Source organism: Callithrix jacchus, chromosome 5, assembly GCF_049354715.1.
Source record: "Callithrix jacchus isolate 240 chromosome 5, calJac240_pri, whole genome shotgun sequence".
Classification (NCBI taxonomy): Eukaryota; Metazoa; Chordata; class Mammalia; order Primates; family Cebidae; genus Callithrix; species Callithrix jacchus.
The window spans coordinates 6068220-6086019 of record NC_133506.1 but is presented as its reverse complement, the minus strand read 5'-3'; the positions used below and the strand labels follow the sequence as shown (position 1 = coordinate 6086019).

The 17800-nt window shown below is 46.8% G+C and overlaps 1 protein-coding gene across 2 annotated transcripts; it reads left to right on the top strand.

Annotated features, from left to right (window-relative positions):
• Window positions 1-5635: 5635 nt before the first annotated feature.
• On the top strand, window positions 5636-17201 carry BPIFA3 (BPI fold containing family A member 3). 2 transcript variants are annotated; one of them, XM_035298090.3, is made up of 8 exons: window positions 5636-5673; window positions 5778-5997; window positions 12878-13028; window positions 13407-13514; window positions 14146-14295; window positions 15549-15633; window positions 16376-16496; window positions 16991-17201. In XM_035298090.3, exons 2-7 carry the CDS (start codon window positions 5871-5873, stop codon window positions 16472-16474), a joined length of 720 nt encoding a protein of 239 aa, XP_035153981.2. In that variant the 5' UTR covers window positions 5636-5673; window positions 5778-5870; the 3' UTR covers window positions 16475-16496; window positions 16991-17201. The 2 variants fall into 2 exon arrangements, with proteins under 2 accessions (XP_035153981.2, XP_035153982.2); XM_035298091.3 differs by lacking the exons at window positions 15549-15633; window positions 16376-16496; window positions 16991-17201 and adding an exon at window positions 15047-15215.
• The last annotated feature ends 599 nt before the right edge of the window (window positions 17202-17800 follow it).

The following is a 17800-nucleotide window of genomic DNA, read 5'->3' as shown; positions in this document are numbered from 1 at the left end:
GATCCAGATGAAGAAATTTAGTGCTACATCTATCTCCAGCAACCACGAGAAGTTAGGATCAGCTAAAGCAAAATGAGCAAATATTCAGTGACACATGTTTGAGAAAATTCATAAAGGTGGGGGATTGGGATCCAAAAGTTGAAAATGGAAGAACAGAGAAAGCAGTTTGGTCCCTTTGAGAAAGGCAACAGGAAGCAGAAGAGAAGCCAAGTTGCTTGAAGAAAAAAATTAATCATCAAACAGGTTGGATGTGCATTTTTAAAAGAAGGGCTCATGCCCATTTCATCTTCCCTACTGGCTGACATTTAAGGTCACGCGAGGCTCTGCCTGGCTGGTTATCCTTAATGACCTGCTTTCCTCCTTTCCCCCTGAGGACATCCCTGCTAGATAAGCCCTGGGGCTTGGCAGGTCGGTTCCTGCCCCCTTGCGGTCCAGAGTGTTCATGGTTATGGTGAGACCTGCAGCCTTCAGCCTATCTAGTGGATCAACTCACTGAAAATTTTGCTGTTTGCCATGTGTGTCCCACGGAGTCTTAGTGGCCTCTGCAGAATATAAGAGGAAATGCATCTGGACAGAATGGGGCTGCAGACCCCAGGAGGAAGGGCAAGGGCTGTAAGTGAATTTATCCAAAAACAAGGTAGAGCCTATCACATCCAGGTGGCCCAAATTCAAATCCTAACTCAACATTTATCAGCTGTGTGTCCCTGGACAAGTGACTCCAGAGTCAGGGCTCAACATGTGTCTGCCCTTATCATTCTTCCTGCCTTTCCTTGCAATGCCTATGGCTGGGAAAGGGGGGCTGAGGATCATGTTGGGCAGCAGAATGGGGTGTGGAATGGAGCAAGTGGTGGGGAATGAGCAACAGCTCCTCTGAGCTTCCTCCTGTAGGCTTAGCAACCTGGTTCCCATCCCATCCACACTGCTCCCAGCTGAGTGGATCTGGGGATTTTACTTAGCATCCGTGTGCCTCTGCAAAAGGAGGCCAATAATAACAGTACCTAGTGCAAAGGGTTGTGTTGAGAATTCAGTAAGTCACTACAGGTGAAGCACTTAGCTTGCCCCTGGAGCTCAGTCAGCACTCAATAACTGTTAGCCGGTATCACTGTTATTATTACAGCTAAGTGGTCTTCACACGTTGTGTGTATCAGAACCATCCAGATGCTTATTCCCAGGATAAGCATCTGGGAGCCCCTCCAGAGACTGACTCAATTCATCAGAGGTGACATAAGAATCTGCATTTTTACAAGCCCATCTCTCCCTCCAAAATTCGGTGATGCTCCCCTGGAAATTCCAGCTTTTCCATTTTCCCTTTGCCCTCTCCAGGCCACCCTCAGAATGCAGGAGAGGTGAGCTCTTCCTTTGTCAAACTTAATATCCCATTCACAAATGGTCCCCACTCTCTCCTCCCCTGACATTTTAAGGAAATTCACCTTTGGGTTAAAGTTCCAGCCCCTAGTCCTCTATACCTATTAAGCAAACATATATATGTTTATATATATACACACATATACATATATAAATATATCTATAAAGAATGGAATGAATGAATGACTAGATGAATAATGAATTCCATTCCTTAGAAGAGTAATTCTCAAAGTATGGACTGAACCCCCTGCATCATCTCCCTAGGATGTTCATCCTGAAGGCAGCTCCCAGCACCTCCCCCTACCCCCTACTAAATCAGATTCAGGAATCTGCATTTAATGCCTCTGCTTCCTCTGCTGTCCCCTGGAGTTTGGGGACCTCTGCTTTTGCTAGGGGCCTGGAGTTTTCTTAGAGCCCCAAGGAAGGGAAGTGGCCACCCCAATTGGCCATTGGAGATCACAGGTGTGCCTAAGCCTGCTTGGCCCAGCGTTCTGTCAGGGGAGGTTCCTGCCACCTTGTCCCATTGGACAGCCCCTTCCTGCAGCCGGGGATATGAGCCAGGGCCTCTCCCTGGGGACATGGGTACAGACTTCTCATCCTGTTGATCCAGCCACTACTGTCTTCCTTTCTTCCTCCAACCCGCCGAGCCCTTTCCCACCCGAGGGCCTTTGCCCTCATGCTTCCCTCTGCCTGGCTCCCCTTCCACAAGTTTATACTCAAGCCTGGCTCCATCTCCTCCTCTCCTCCTGAGCTCTGCTCAAATGTCACCTGAGACCTTCCCTGGCCCTGATCTAACGTGGCCTCCTTGCTATTTCCAATCTCACACTATGCTTTTTTCCCCTTAATACAATTTGTAGTTATTTGGTTTCTTGTTTATTTCACCTTGCTCTGATTCCCTCGTCAGATGGTAAGGTGCTGGGGAGTGAAGTGACTGTTACTCCCTACAGTCAAGCACAGTGCCTGGAACATAGTCGGTCCACAAGCAATAATGGTTGGGTAGATGGACAAATGAATTTTTTTTCAAAGTCAAACTTCTTGAAGGCAATTTCCCAGGAAAGCGAGGGTTTTAGCACTGAACCCATGGGCATGCCTTAAGAAGTTCATGGCAATCCTGGTACCGTGTGCAACATTTTTAGCCAAGTGCACTTTTTTTTTTTTTCTAAAAGACAAACCAAAGCTTCCAATGCATTTTCAAAATGTCAACCAAGAAGTAAAAAAGCTTGTTTTAAGGAAATCTATCTGGACTAGTGAAGGAGGCTGCTAACGTGTGAGGCTCTGTTGTGTCCTACAGCGCCAGTGTCTAAGGAAAACAGTGTCTGAGGCAGTTTTGGGGAAGGCAAGAGAGCCTGCTGGGATGCCAGCTCAGCCTCTTCCTGGCTGGGAGCTCGGGCAGCCACTGGGTTTCCCTGGGTCCCCGTCTCCTCACCTGTGTGGCGTGAGAATGGAATGAGACCACAGAGCAGGCTTAGCACAGGGAACGGGTCCCAGAGAGAAACGCCAGCCCCGCCAACCTCCAGGTAGTTGCTTATGAAGGAGCGGTTCTCACTCCACCATCGTCCTCCCTGAGAACGCCAGGGTGGGGTGCCCAGCCAACTCGGGCCTTCTCTGTTGAATGTCAGCTCAAACTCCACCTCCTCAGGGAGCTCTTTTCTCTGACATCCCTTTTTCCCCATTGGCCAGGGGGCCTCACTGTGCCCTCCCGCGGCACCTCCCACCTCCTTCACCACTGGGCCATACTTCATAATCCTACCCTCGATTGCAAGGATGGTTGAAGCTGTCTGTCTCCCCACTGGTATGTGAGCTCCAGGAGGATAAGGACCCTGCCTGACCACTCTCTGTGGGATCCCCAGAGCCCACGGCTGCTGGCACTCAGCCACGTTCAAGCTCACTCCAGGACCCCTGCTGCCATCTCAGCCTCCCTGTCTTTCCTGCCTGTCTTCTGATGCATTTCATTCATGAAAGTACTCGATAGAGGTGGTTCCTGCATTCACTCACACGTATCCCAGGAACGGTCTCGGGGGCTCTCATGCTCCATGTCACTGACACCATCAGCTTCCCTGGTTCACAGGTGAGGAAGGCTCAGAGGGGCAAGGACAAGGAGGAGGATCATGATAACAAGGTTTTGAGCGCTGGGCTAAGCACGATTTGCTTTCATCCTCACTACAGCTCTGAGGTGTGCACTGTGATCCTTTTACAGACCTGGGAGCTGAATTTGCCAAGAGGCAGAGTCAGGAATTGAACCCTTGTCTTCATGACCCTGAAGCACATGCTCTGGAACAGTATGTGACCCTGTGCCAAGTTGGCTCCAAATCCAGTCCCCAGCCCCTGAGCAGGGCCCTCTCATCCTTCCAAATCTGTTCTCTCTGATCATGCATCAAGCTCTAAAAATCCACACCCTCCGTGTTGTCCTTTCATTAGGCTCTGCTGCCCTGAGAATCACAGCATGTCATGCGGCAGGACCGACAGCCCCCACCCCGTGTTAAGGGACACGGGGGAAGCTGATGGTGTCAGTGACATGGAGCACGAGCCAAGGACAACAGATTTGTTCCCCCTGACAAGGCCCACTCTTCTCTGTTTTCTTGACCAAAAAAAAAAAAATACCAAAATTCCAATCATTTACATAAGACCAGGAAGCATAGAAAGATACATTTCTAAGTAAGTAATATTCTACAAACATCTCCAAAGGGAGCATGAACTGGGAGAAAGGACCTCAAATGGGGAAAGCCAACACCCTGAACCAAGGCTTTCTCAGTATAATCTCTTACAAAACCAGAATGAATTGCCCAAGATTGGCCCCAAGGCTTCTGTGAAATTTGAAAAGGACATGCCCATTCTTCATTCACGTGGGACCCTCCATGTCCCCCAAAGCATGGGGAAACAGCACAGGGACAGTGACAAATGCCTTTGTCTCAGAGCTCACTGCAATGGAATGGTAGGGTCCAGACCCCCGAGACCTGTGCCACTGCAGTGGAGTGGGCAAGAGAGTGGGGCAGGGAGTGTGGTCTAAGAGGATGCAGGAGTCCTCCTGGACCTGGGAGGCATTGCATGGAATGTGGCTTTTGCTCTGTGTGCGGGAGGAAACTCTGGAGGGTTTTCAGCAGAGAAGTGGCATGGTCTACCTTACATCTTAAAATGACTGTTCAGGCTGCTGTGTGGAAGAGATTGCAGGTGGACATGGTTAAAAGCTGGGAAACCTGTAATCCCAGCACTTTGGGAGGCTGAGGTGGGTGGATCACAAGGTCAGGAGTTCGAGACCAGCCTGGTCAATATGGTGAAACCCTGTCTCTACTAAAAACACAAAAATTAGCTGGGTGTGGTGGCACAGGCCTGTAGTCCCAGCTACTTGGGAGGCTGAGGCAGAAGAATTGCCTAAACCCAGGAGGCAGATATTGCAGTAAGCTGAGATCATGCCATTGCACTCCAGTGTGGGCAACAGAGAGACTCTGTCTCAAAAAAAAAAAAAAAAAAAAAGCTGGGAAAGTAGTCGGGACACACTGGCAATAATTTGACCAAGCCGATGGTGGCTGAGGACTGGTTGTTAGACGTGATCGTGTTCTGTCAGTGTCAGCAGGACCTCCTGACAGGTGGGCTGTGGGAGATGGGAAAAGCGGGGGCAAGGGCCACTCCGTGGGCTGGGTCTGGAACTACTAGATGGACTTGTCACCATTTCCTGCGATGGTGAGGACAGGGGACTTAAACCGAATTCTCTCTGAATCCCAACCCCAGGGCTCCAAGGTCAACCTGATGCCTTGGCTTCAAGACTCTGTTTCTCTCTTGTAAATCTTATCCAGAAAGATAGGCCCCATCCACCCAGCCATTCATTCATTTGTACTATTAACGAATGTTCGTTAGTACTTACCATGTGGCAAACATGGGAGGCACCACAGACATGAGGATGAATTAGTCTCACACCCTGCCCTCAAGAAACTCATAATTTGGAGGAGATTCAGAGATCAGCCATCTCCACTCATCAATTCAGTCGTTTAACCATTCAATAACATTCATTAGCACTCAGTTTCTGGCAAGCAAGTATCGTGGTAGGGATTGAAGTGGTTGGTTTTGCCCTTAAGAAAGTCCTAGTCCAATTGGAGAGCCTGGGGTTAGCCATCCTCACTCATGTGTCATAAATTCATTGGTTCACTAAAGAATCCCCAACATCCAGCTTGTGCCAGGGCCTGGGAGAGCACTCCTGTTGGATGACCCAACAGTAGACTCTGGTGAGCGTCTCCAAGCAACAAGGCCTCCCTCTGGAGCCCCAGCCTCCCCACAGGATTCCACTTGCTGCTCTCCCTATATGAGCAGGCCCTGGTATGACCCCTGCTCTCCCGATATGACCCAGCCAGCTGCCAGGGTCCAGGGCACCACCTCCCTGCAGCATGCTGGGGGCTAACTCTGATATCATCTTCCTACAGAAAACCATGAGCCCATCCTTCCAGACTGCCACTCTCAAAGCCATCTACCCAGGCCCCATCTGACACTCTTGACATCTGCAGGTCCCAGACTCTATGATGCGTCCCCTCCAGAGGCTCCTCATCCTCCTCGGGTTGCTGGCCTTGCCCTTGGCCCTGAACAAGCAGCCTTGGTCCGGCCTGGCCCAGGCCCACACAGAGAGCAAATCCACCCTGGCAAGAAGTAAGCTAAGCCCCAGGCTCTGCCTGCTGCCCACAAGGTTGGGGAGGTGGGAAGGCATCATCTGGGGTCACCACTAACCTGCTGGGTGACTTCAGGTTAGTCAGTTACCCTCTCCTTTTTTTCTCAGACCTGAAGTACAGAAAATTCAGGTTGTGTTGATCATATGCCAAGTTAGAGGACACCATCATTGGCACAAATGCCAAGTTAGAGCACACCATCATTGGCACAAATGCCAAGTTAGAGCTCACCATCATTGGTACAAATGCCAAGTTAGAGCTCACCATCATTGGTACAAATGCCAAGTTAGAGCACACCATCATTGGCACAAATGCCAAGTTAGAGCACACCATCATTGGCACAAATGCCAAGTTAGAGCTCATCATATTGGTACAAATGCCAAGTTAGAGCTCACCATCGTTGGTACAAATGCCAAGTTAGAGCTCACCATCGTTGGTACAAATGCCAAGTTAGAGCTCATCATATTGGTACAAATGCCAAGTTAGAGCGCACCATCGTTGGTACAAATGCCAAGTTAGAGCTCATCATATTGGTACAAATGCCAAGTTAGAGTGCACCATCATTGGCACAGAGGACTGCAAAGTCCCCTCTTTGTTTTATTTTCTTATTTTCCCCCTTTATCCCTTTTTCTCACTCCCAAACCCTTACTGCCTTGGCAGGCACTACAGTGTGTTTAATAGGTGTATTTAAATATGCCTGTGTCCTTGTGTGTACAGCATTTTAGTTCACATTAATTATATTGCCATATATATTCCATTCTGTTTTGTTTTAATGATTTCACTCAACACTATGCTGTTGATACCTATGTTGCTTCAGCTGGTGCAGAAAGAGCCATAAGGTTCATCCACCTCAGTAAATTTGGCTGTTCTCCTATGGACGGACATTCAGGTTGCCTCTCACTCTCCATGATTATAAACTACACTGAGATGAACTTCCTTGCACATGTCCCTGTCACGCCTCTGGGAGAATTTCTCTGGGATATACCCAGAAAGAGAGTGGCTGGGTCCTAAGGTACAGGTAAACTCAATTAACCGAAACTGCCAGAATCCTCTCTAGAATGGCTGTGTGGTCTACACATGCTCCAGTAAGAAATGAGCATACCTGTCTCCCCATGTCCCCCAGCACTGCGGAGTACTCAGCTGTATCAGTCAGCTAGGGCTGCCCTCACAAGATACCACAGACTGGAAATTAAACAACACACATTCATTTTCTTGCCATTCTGGAGGCTGGAAGTCCAAGATCGAGATGCAAATAGGGTTGGTTTCTGGTGAGGACTCTTGCTGGCTTGCAGAAGGACACCTTCTCAGTGTTTCCACACAGCCTTTTCTCCACCCATGCAAAGACAGAGATCTCTTCTGTTTCTTCTTCTGAGAAGGACACCAATCTCACCAGTTTAGGGCCAAACCCTAATGACCTCGTTTAACCTTAATTAGCTCCTTAAAGACCCTGTCTCCAAAGACATTGCACTGGGGAAGGAGAGGAGGCAATCTGGTCTATGAAACTTTTTTCTTTTTTGCCATTTTGATGTGTGGTTGAATGATAACTACTTGTTTTAGTTTGACTTTATCTGATGAGTGGGAAGTTTGAGCGCCTTACAATTTTGTTGACCATTTTGACTTTTTTTTTGAGGCAGAGTCTTGCTCTGTCACCCAGGCTGCAGTACAGTGGCACCATCTTGGCTCACTGCAACGTCTGCCTCCCAGGTTCAAGAGATTCTCCTGCCTCAGCCTCCTGAGTAGCTGAGATTACAGGTGCATGCCACCATGCCCGGCTAATTTTTGCATTTTTAGTGGAGATGGGGTTTCATCTTGTTGGCCAGGTGGTCTCAAACCCCTGACCTCAAGTGCTGTACCCACCTTGGCCTCCCAAAGTGCTGGGATTACAGGTGTGAGCCACTATGCCTGGCCCCGTTTTGACTTATTTGAATTCCATATTCTTACCTTTTGTCCATTGTTTAAATTTGCTTTTCTGTTCTTTAATCCTCTTTGATTTGAAGAGACATTAGTTAATTCTTGACATTAGCCCTTTGTCAGATTTACACATTGTGAGTATTTCTCCCAAACTGTCATCTACTAACTTTATAGGTCCTTCACTGAACAGGAATATTTTCAAGCTCATCAATATTTTTTTTACAGTTTGTGTTTGGAGAGTCTTAAGACCTTGCTCCTACCCCAGACATATTCTACTTTGTTTTTTTCTAAGAGCTTTATGGTTTTACCTTTCACATTTAAGATTTTAACCCATCGAGAGGCCATCTTTTTGTATGTCTGTGTATGTAAGGCAGAGCTTCATCTTCACTTCTCTCCATATGAGTCAGTTTCCCAAACTCATGTATCAAATAATCAAATTCTAAAAAATGAGGACTCACTTCTGAGCTCCTTATGCTGTATCTGTACATCTGTTCAATGCCAGTAACACAATACTGTACATACAACATCTCTGTGAAATGCTATTTTATCTTACATACCTGTATTCTTCCAAATGAATTTTAGAGTGTGTACATTCCTTTAAAAAATTCATCCGGACAGGGCGCAGTGGCTCATGTCTGTAATCCCAGCACTTTGGAGGCCAAGGTGGATGGAATATGAGGTCGGGATTTCAAGATCAGCCTGGCCAAGATGGTGAAATACAAAAATGAGCCAGGCATGGTGGTAGATGCCTGTAATCCCAGCTACTTAGGAAGCTGAAGTGGGAGAATTGCTTGAACCTGGTAGGCAGAGGCTGCAGTGAGCTGAGATCGCACCACTGCACTCCAGCCTGGGCGACAGAGTGAGACTCCCTCTAAAAAAAAAAAAAAAAAAATTCAGGGCATGGTGGCTCCCTAGCACTTTAAGAGGCTGAGGTAGGAGATCACTTGAGCCTAGGAGTTTAAGACCAGCCTGGGCAATATATCAAGACCTTGTCTCTACAAAAATAAAATTAGAAAATTAGCCAGGCATGGTGGTACATGCCTTTTGTCCCGGCTACTTGGGAGGCTGAGGTGACAGGATCACTTGTGCCCAGGAGTTTGAGACTGCAATGAGTTATAATCGTACCACTGCACTCCAGCCTGGGCAACCAAGTAAGACCCTGCCTCTTAGAAAAATTATCTGGCAGTTTGATTGGGGTTAAAATTAATTTGTTAATTTAAAGACAGTTGATATTTCAGACTTCCCAATCATAAATTTCGTGTATCTTTACATTTATTCAGATTTTACTATACATCCCGTAATTTCAAAGTCTTATCAATGTATTGAGCATAATTTGTTAACATGATTCCTAGAGAATTTATAGTTTTCATTGCCATAGTAAATGCTACCTAATTTTCTATTATATTTTCTAATCGGAATTGCAGGTACAGCTGGAAGGAAAGCTGTTGACTTTTTCTGATATTCAAAAGTCTTGCTGACCTCTTACAGTTTTAATCGTTATACTTATTCTGCAGTTTTTTCTATCTACAGGATTATATTGTCTGTAAATAGTGATAGCTTAATCTCTTCTCTTCTAAACCTTACACTTCCCATGCCCTTTTCTTATCTTGCATTGTAGCCAGAGCCTTCAATAGGAATGGAAATGAATCTAGGATTCTCCTCCAAGTATATTTTCTGTAGGTTTTGGAATATAGTTTTTATCACATTAAGCCTGTTCCTTATGTCTGTAGTTTTATAAATTTTTCTTAATCATATTGACCTTCAACAAATGTTTCTCTGCATCTAAAAGTTAATCACTTTTTTCCTCAAATCTACTAAATGATAAATTGTATTAGCAGGTTTTCTGCTGTTGAACTTTCCTAACACTTCTAAAATAAACATTTTTATAACGTACTATTAGATTTCTTCTTCTTCTTCTTCTCCTCCTTCTCCTCGTCCTCCTCCTCCTCCTCCTCCTTCTTCTTCTTCTGAAATGGAATCGTCTTCTCCTTCTCCTCCTCCTCCTCCTGCTCCTCCTCCTTCTGAGATGGAATAATCTTGCTCTGTCACCCATGCTGGAGTCACCCACGCTGGAGTGCAGTGGCGTGATCTATTGGATTTCTTCTTCTTCTTCTTCTTCTTCTTCATCATCTTCTTTTCTTCTTCTTCTGAGATGGAATCGTCTTGCTCTGTCACCCACACTGGAGTGAAGTGGCGTAATCTCAGCTCACTGCAATCTCCTCTCCTGGGTTCAAATAATTCTACTGCCTCAACCTCCTGAGTAGCTGAGATTACAGGTGCCCCCACCAGCATGCTCAGGTGGTTTATGTATTTTTAGTAGAGACAGGGTTTTGCCATGTTGGCCAGGCTGGTCTGGAACTCCTGACCTCAGATGATCCACCTGCCTCGGCCTCCCATAGTGTTGGGATTACAGGTGTGAGCCACTGTGCCTGGCAAGATTTCATTAGTTAATAATTTGTTTAGGATCTCGGCAAACTTTTCATACATAAAACTAATATGTAACTTTCTTTTCTTGCTACTGTCCTTGAGGCTAAGAAAGTTATACTAACCTCAGAGAATGAATTTAACATCTTTCTGTTTTCCTATTTTCTTTCACAGTTTTCTCTTTATAAAAGTTTGATAAAAACTCTTGCATAAAACCTTCTAGGTCAGAAGCTCTTGGGGAATGAGATCTTCAATCACCATTTTTATTTATTAAGAAATTTCTTAATTTCTTTGGTTATGAATGTTTTCCATTTTCCTCATCAAAACTTGGCATTTGGTGGTTTGTCATAAATGTATCTGTTTCAATGAGATTATTGAATATATTGGAGTATAATTCTGAGCTCAGGTGACCTCATTTATGCAATGAGTGCAGTTAGAATATTAGTTCATGAAGCTGCTTTTCAAACTTAAATGATGGAAACTATGTGAAAAGTGCTTTGACTGTGTGTATGTTTATTGTTATGACCCATAGCAGCTGCTCGGCAGTAACCCAGGTTCTCGGCGTAGGGCCTGATCTCAGGTAGAGTCAAGGCAGTGAAATTATAATATCAGTTAGAGTGCTTCGCTGCAGGCAACAGAAAAGCCAACTCAGCCTGGCTTACACAATAAAAGAGTCATCATTTTACATAACTGAAAGTCAGAGGTAGGACAAGCTCCAGGTTTGGTTCAGTCATGAGTTCAAAGCTCACATCCAGACTAGATTTTGTCCATTTCTCAGCTCTGCTGTCATCACAGTTTCATCCTCATGCTGGTTCCCAGTGTGGTAGGAAAATGGTGACCCATGGCCATTGGCACTATAGGCTGTCTTGCCCTTTTCCAATAGGAAAAAGAGAAAGGAATTTTCCCTGAAACATGAAAGATGAGATCTCCTGTTTGGTCTGATAGAGCCAACATGGGTCATGTGCCAACTTTGAACCCAAAAGAGTCAGTGAGGGTGAGGTACACATGATGATTCAGATAACAACAGCCTCATCTAGACCAGGAATTCAAGGGAGTACTTGAATCAAATCAGGGTTCAGACGAGGAGGTTAGAATGAACACATGGATAAATGGATGGATGGATGGATGGATGGATGGATGGATGGATGGATGAACAGAGGGATGAGTAGACAGACGGATCATGGATGAATGGATGGATGGATGAACAGAGGGATGAGTAGACAGACGGATCATGAATGAATGGATGGATGGATGGATGGATGAGTGGATGGATGGATGAGTGGATGGATGGATGGATGAACAGAGGGATGAGTAGACAGACGGATCATGAATGAATGGATGGATGGACGGATGGATGAGTGGCTGGATGGATGAGTGGCTGGATGAGTGGATGAATATTGGATTGGCAACCACTGGTGTCTGCTACTCACCAATTCCCAAGCACCACTATGACCATGAACCAAGAACTACTGAGAGTTCTGGGCATACCTAGAGGTTCACTCTATCCTCAGAACTATTTGTTTAATAGTTGTTTAAACTATTTATTTTTAACTAGTTGTTTTAACTATTTGTTTAATACCTCTCCTAGTAGACATAAAACTGGTTTGTGTCCTCAGTGCCCAGCTTGGGACCTGACACCCAGTAGATGCTCAAAAAATATTTGTTGGATGCATGAATGCACTAATAAATGAATGGTTTTAATATTCCTCATAAAAACCCTGTGAGGTACTGCCCCTGTTATACAGATCAAGAAACCAAGACCCAGGGAGATGACAGAGCCAGGATTTGAATCAAGATCTGCCACTCCAGACACATTCTTGTTTGTAGGCAACAGAAACAAACATTGCTGAAACAAACAACTCCAAGGTGCTGTCTTGCAGGAGGAGGATGGGGTACGACAATGGTTTCTGCTGCTCTTCAGCAACCCAGAATTCTCAGTGTGGAATCTCATCTCAGGGCAGGTCAAACCAGTGAAATAATGTGCCCTGTGGTCAGGGCTGGGTCCTCATCCCAGGCAGGGGGGTCTAGAGATGAAATATGCAGGACTTAAGCATCTCCATAGCCTTAGAAACTCCCTTCCTTTGGTAGGTTTATTCTTTTCTGGTGGGAGCTCCACTGGGTCCTGCAGTTTATTCTAGACACGTTGTGGAGCAATTTACATCTATTCTCTCCGTACTTACCCACCTATTTTTCTCTTCAACCAACATTGACTGCGATCTACATCCCATATATTAGCTCTGTGCTCCAGACTGAGATACAGTGTTGGGGGGACTTTCAACCAGAACACCCCCTTTGAGCAGCTGTTTCCTGCTAGACCCTCTGCGGGTGTTTTTCTTTATTTCTCACATCAATCTTGCAAAGCATAATTTCATAAGTGAAGAAGGTGGATCTCCAGGGGGAGGTGGTGACATGCGCTGCTCACTAAGCAATCGGAGCTTGCACGAGCCCGCAACCCAGGTCTCCGAATCCCAAGCCCCCGACCTTTTCCATGACATTGTGCAAAGTCAGTGGTCCCTGTGCATTTCCAGTTATTGCCCAAGGCCTCATAAAGCACAACGCAGAGAGCCGAATCCAGAACATCCACCTTGGGGGCAGACTGAATGCCTCGGCACAAGTAGCCCCAGGGATGGTGGGCTGGCTAATCCACGGCACAAAACTCCAGCAGCAGCAAGAGAGCAGGTGAGACCCTGAGTTCCATCCCTGGCCCTGGGACTCATTATAGAGATCTAGGTTGAATGGTAGAGCTGATGCGGGGAGGGGAGGTGCAAGGTCTGTGAAAAGGGAAGGTAGGAGGGTTGAAAGAAGAGAAGGTGGAAGACCCACAGGAAAAAAGAGTGGGGACCCAGTTGTACAAATCAAAACTGTGTGGCGCTGTCAGGGCCGCTGTGGAGCAGCTCGCAGGGCTGCTGCACCTGGCTCTTGCCTTCAGAGCATCTGTAAAAGAATCACATTCCAAATGCCACTGCCAGGCCCTCTTTATGGATAGGCCAGCCTTGTCTCCCAGCAGGAAGCCTTACCTGTTCTGAGGTCCCTCACCTTTGCACTTCCCTTGTGCAGCATCAACATCACCAACATTCGGCTGGACTATGATGGGATCCAGATGTCTTTCCATAAGGAGTGGTTCTTGGCAAACATCTCATTTGAACTTGACCTTGAACTGAGACTGTGAGTCATACAGAAGCAGCATCTGAGAGGTGCTGGCCTTCCTTGCAGGGAACCTGGGAGCTGGGGGGAATTTTGGCAGCTTGGGAAATCTAGATCTTTCTGATCCCAACCTAAATTCAAATCCTGGCTTCCGAAGCCACTTGCTGTGTGTGTGACCTTGGGCAAGTCATTTCACCTCTCTGAGCCTTGGTTTCTTCACCTGAAATATGGATGGCAATCATTTGTCAGCGGAGGGAAGTCATTTGCTCATTCAAATCTATGAGAGTTCACTAGACTGGGCTCTGTTAAAGAAAGAAAGGGAGAACTGCCATAATCATCTCAAGCCCCTGCTCACTACCCTCCTCTTCAGACTGTCCTTTGACAACGGGAAAGATTTTTAAAGCAGAGATTAACTCTCAATGTTTAAATTTCCAGAGGCCTATTTAAGGGATTTTCAAAGTCAGTCTGGCTACAGCCATTTTCTCGTTCATCATTGGCTTCAGGATTTAACTGTGCCTAGTTTGTTGAAAGGACTCAGGGTGCCAGGGGAAGCCCTGACAGTGGACAATGCCCGTCTTTGCCAACATGGAGATTTTGCCTTTTTCTCTCCCTTCTCCCCTTGCCCTTCCTCCTCCCTCTTTTTCATCTGCAGGCCCTTTGATAACAACATCATAAAGGCGTATGCACACGTGAGCATCGTTGTGGAGTTCTGGCTGGAGAAAGACGAGTTTGGCCGGAGGGATCTCATGATAGGCAAATGCCATGCAGAGCCCAGCAGTGTCCACATGACTATCCTCACCGAGTAAGGCCCCGGCTGCCCCTCCCCAGAGCTGGGCCTCCTTCCTGACAAGCCCTAGCTGCAGCGTCACTTCCCCACCATCTCCTAGATGAGTCCAAAACAGATCTCATCCTTCCCCCAGGATCTGTTTCTCCTCCTCTGTCCCCATCTGTGACGGCCCTGCCACCCTCCCAGAAGCCAGATTCTTCTTCCTCCTCGCTTCTCAGGCCCGTTGTCACCAGTTCCCATCAATGACTTCCCAGCAGCCCTCAGCTTCTCACTTTCATCTCCATCCCTACAGCCACTGCTCCAGCTTCTACTCCACTACCTGGAGCACTGCAAGAGCCTCCTCCTGGCTTTTTCTTGGCTCAGATCTCCCCTCCTGCACTCCATTCTCCACCTGCGGCAGAAATAACTTTCCTCCTGGCCTTTTCTGGCTCAGATCTCCCCTCCTACACTCCGTTCTCCACCCTGCAGCAGAAATAAACAAATTTCTAACCCAGAAACCTGGCCATGCCCAAGCCCCTGCTCCAAAGCCTCCAGTGGTTCCCAGTGCCCTCTGGATAAAGAGCAAGTCCCAAATCTCACTCAAGGCCCTGCTTGTCCTCTCCCCTGCCAACTCTGCAGCCCCTTACCCTCCACCACACACCATACGTTTTCACACCACTCTGCCTTTGCACACGCTGATCTTCTTGCCTGGAATGCCCTTCCCATCTTCTCTGAAGCTCCTCCTTATCCCTCATTCATTCATATATTTCCCAAAAACCTACTGTAGGCAGGTACCATGCCTGATGCTGGGATACAATGGTGAACAAGACACAACCTGCAGCTTTAATAGAACTGCATAGACTGGCTGACCCAGTCCTTCAATTTTGACTGACTACAACTTCCTTGAAGGCAAGATTTGTGCCTGATTCAACTCTGTAATTCCAGAATGTCAGAAGCAATGAAGACCTCAGTGGATGTCTATTCATTTGTTCATCAGATATTCACTGAGTACCTAGATTGTACCAGACGCTCATGGGGGAAAATTGTAGGGGAAAGACTGTGGAACCTGGTGCTCTATTGCCATGGTTCTAGTATAACCAGCACTTATTAGCTGTGTGACCTTGGGCAAGGTCCAAGCTACCCCTTTGCGTATCACTGACAATGATACTTCTGGCATAGGACTGAGTGACGATTAAAAGACTGTGGAAGGTGTGCTGAATATATCCTTCCTGGCCTTCATATTGCCTGCATTGCTCTGTTCTGTTCTGCACATCTACCTTTCTTTCTAGGGCTATCCCACCAAAGATGAAACATTTTCTCCACAACTTCATAGAGAACCTGGAAAAAGTTCTCCCACACCTGGTAGAGAGTCAGGTAAGTTGAGAAAAAACTTGGCATCATGAGCATCCTTGAGTCTGAGGGTAAGGGCATATCCACTGGCAATTTAGAGAAGGATTTTCAACATTGGGTTTTAGAGTTTGAAAAATCTCAATTTAAAGTTTCAGTTTGGCTGGCTAGCCATGTGCAGAAAGCAGAAACTGGACCCCTTCCTGACACCTTACACTAAAATTAACTCCAGATGGATTAAAGACTTAAACATAAGACCTAACACCGTAAAAACCCTAGAAGAAAACCTGGGCCAAACCATTCAGGACATAGGCATAGGCAAGGACTTCATGACTAAAACACCAAAAGCATTGGCAACAAAATAGACAAACGGAATCTAATTAAGCTCCAAAGCTTCTGCACAGCAAAAGAAACAATCATTCAAGTGAAAAATAAATAAATAAATAAATAAATAAATAAATAAAGTTTGGCCATGAGTTTTACCAGCCTATCCTTGAGCATGAGACTTCACCTCCCTGAGCCTCAGTGTTCCCACCTATAGCATGGGAACCACCACAGTCCTTATCTTACACGGTGAGGATTTGGGGGGCAGAGCATGGAAGCATTGTGCATGACATTGAACAGGTAGTTGGCACTCACTACAAGGGAGCCGCTCTGGCCATGCTCCCTACTGGAAAAGTCCCATGGAGTTGAAGCTTCCAGCCACAGGCACATCAGTGTTCCTTTTCCAGTTCCGGGTCTGATCCTTCTCTCTGTGCTGATGGTCCAGGTATGTCCTCTGATCAGGGAAATCCTTGAGCAGCTGGATGTGAAACTGTTGAAAAGCCTCATGGATGAGTGTCTGGTGCATCCAGTGAGAACTCCTTAGGACTGGCAACTGGCTGAAAGAGGTACCCCCGGCCCTGGAGCCCCCAGGGAGGCCTACTAAGGGGCGTGTCTGCATATGCTATGAGAATACTTTAGAGGTGACCATGTTACGATGGCCACACTGTCCCCCAAGAGAGCTAGGACAGCAGAAGGCACCCCTACCAAGCAGGCTGTGACCTGCCAAGTCACTGCAGTCTTCAGGTTATCAGAGCTTCTAGCTTCTCCCAAGATCTCCACCCAATCAAGTAGGGAGCACCGGCCTCACCCCAAACCTGAGACCACCTCTACTCCAGTTACAGATAAACAGTTGCAGTTCCTGCCCATATAGAGTTCATAGACTAGTGAAGTGAAGACACCGATAAGCAAATAAATTCAGCATCATTTGGGGAGGGTTTTCACATGAATGCTTCTGGCAGCTGCCCTTGGTCACCATGGATGGATGGAAAAGGGTTTCCCTTCAGTGCAGGAGTTGGGAGGTGGGCACGCTGGTGACAGATGCTACCTCTCCTCTTTACAGGACAGGAGGCTGCTCATGAACCAACCCACCATGAATCCAGCCAACCCTCCATATGCCAGGCTGGAGAGTCCCCCAGCTGAATACTGCTGATCAGGAGAGTTCACATCTTGGGACCTCAAGTCTCCCTTAGAGTGGGGCTTCTGCTACCCTAAAGCCTTTACCCCAGGCTCTGTGAACATCCCATTCTTTCCCCCAATAAACTCTTATCTCTGAAGGGTGTAGAGGTCCCTCCTGCCCCGGCCCTGAGTCTTAGGTCTAGAAGTCAGACCTGATGAAGTATTCTCCTGAGAGCGAATATCCCTACAGTTGCTCATCAGCCCAGAAATACCAGGGAAAAAAACCAAAACACGCTTGGCCTCTATTTTGCAGCCAGAAGCCCATCTACGGCTTTGCTCTTTATGCAGAGAGGGGCCTATTGAGATTTCTCATTCTCTCATTTATCCATTCAACATTTACTGAGCACCCAATATATGTCAAGAATATTGCTGGGCTCCAGGGGTTGTGGAGAGTGGAAAAGCAAAAATGTGGGCACCAAACACATCTGAGCTCACCTTCAATTCAACCCAACCAGCAGTTCCATGAGGGTTTAAGTGCCACGCAGCATGGAGACCCATGAATCCCAGCCCCAGCATACAGCTGGCACAGAGTGCGCGTTTAGTAAATATTTGTGGCCCAATGAGTGGATGAAGTCTAGTCTTAGGATTCACTAGCTGTGTTTGGGACAAAGCATGTTGCCTTTCGGTCTTCATTATTTGCAAAATGGGAATAGAAGCCTTGTGAAATGTGGAGCGACAGGAGCTCTTCCAGGCT

Coding starts and splice junctions, on each gene's coding strand:
- BPIFA3 (XM_035298090.3), top strand. CDS start 5,871: ATGATGCGTCCCCTCCAGAGGCTCCTCATCCTCCTCGGGTTGCTGGCC. Junction 5,998..12,877: donor CAAATCCACCCTGGCAAGAA/GTAAGCTAAGCC, acceptor GTGCATTTCCAG/TTATTGCCCAAGGCCTCATA. Junction 14,296..15,548: donor CACATGACTATCCTCACCGA/GTAAGGCCCCGG, acceptor CTTTCTTTCTAG/GGCTATCCCACCAAAGATGA.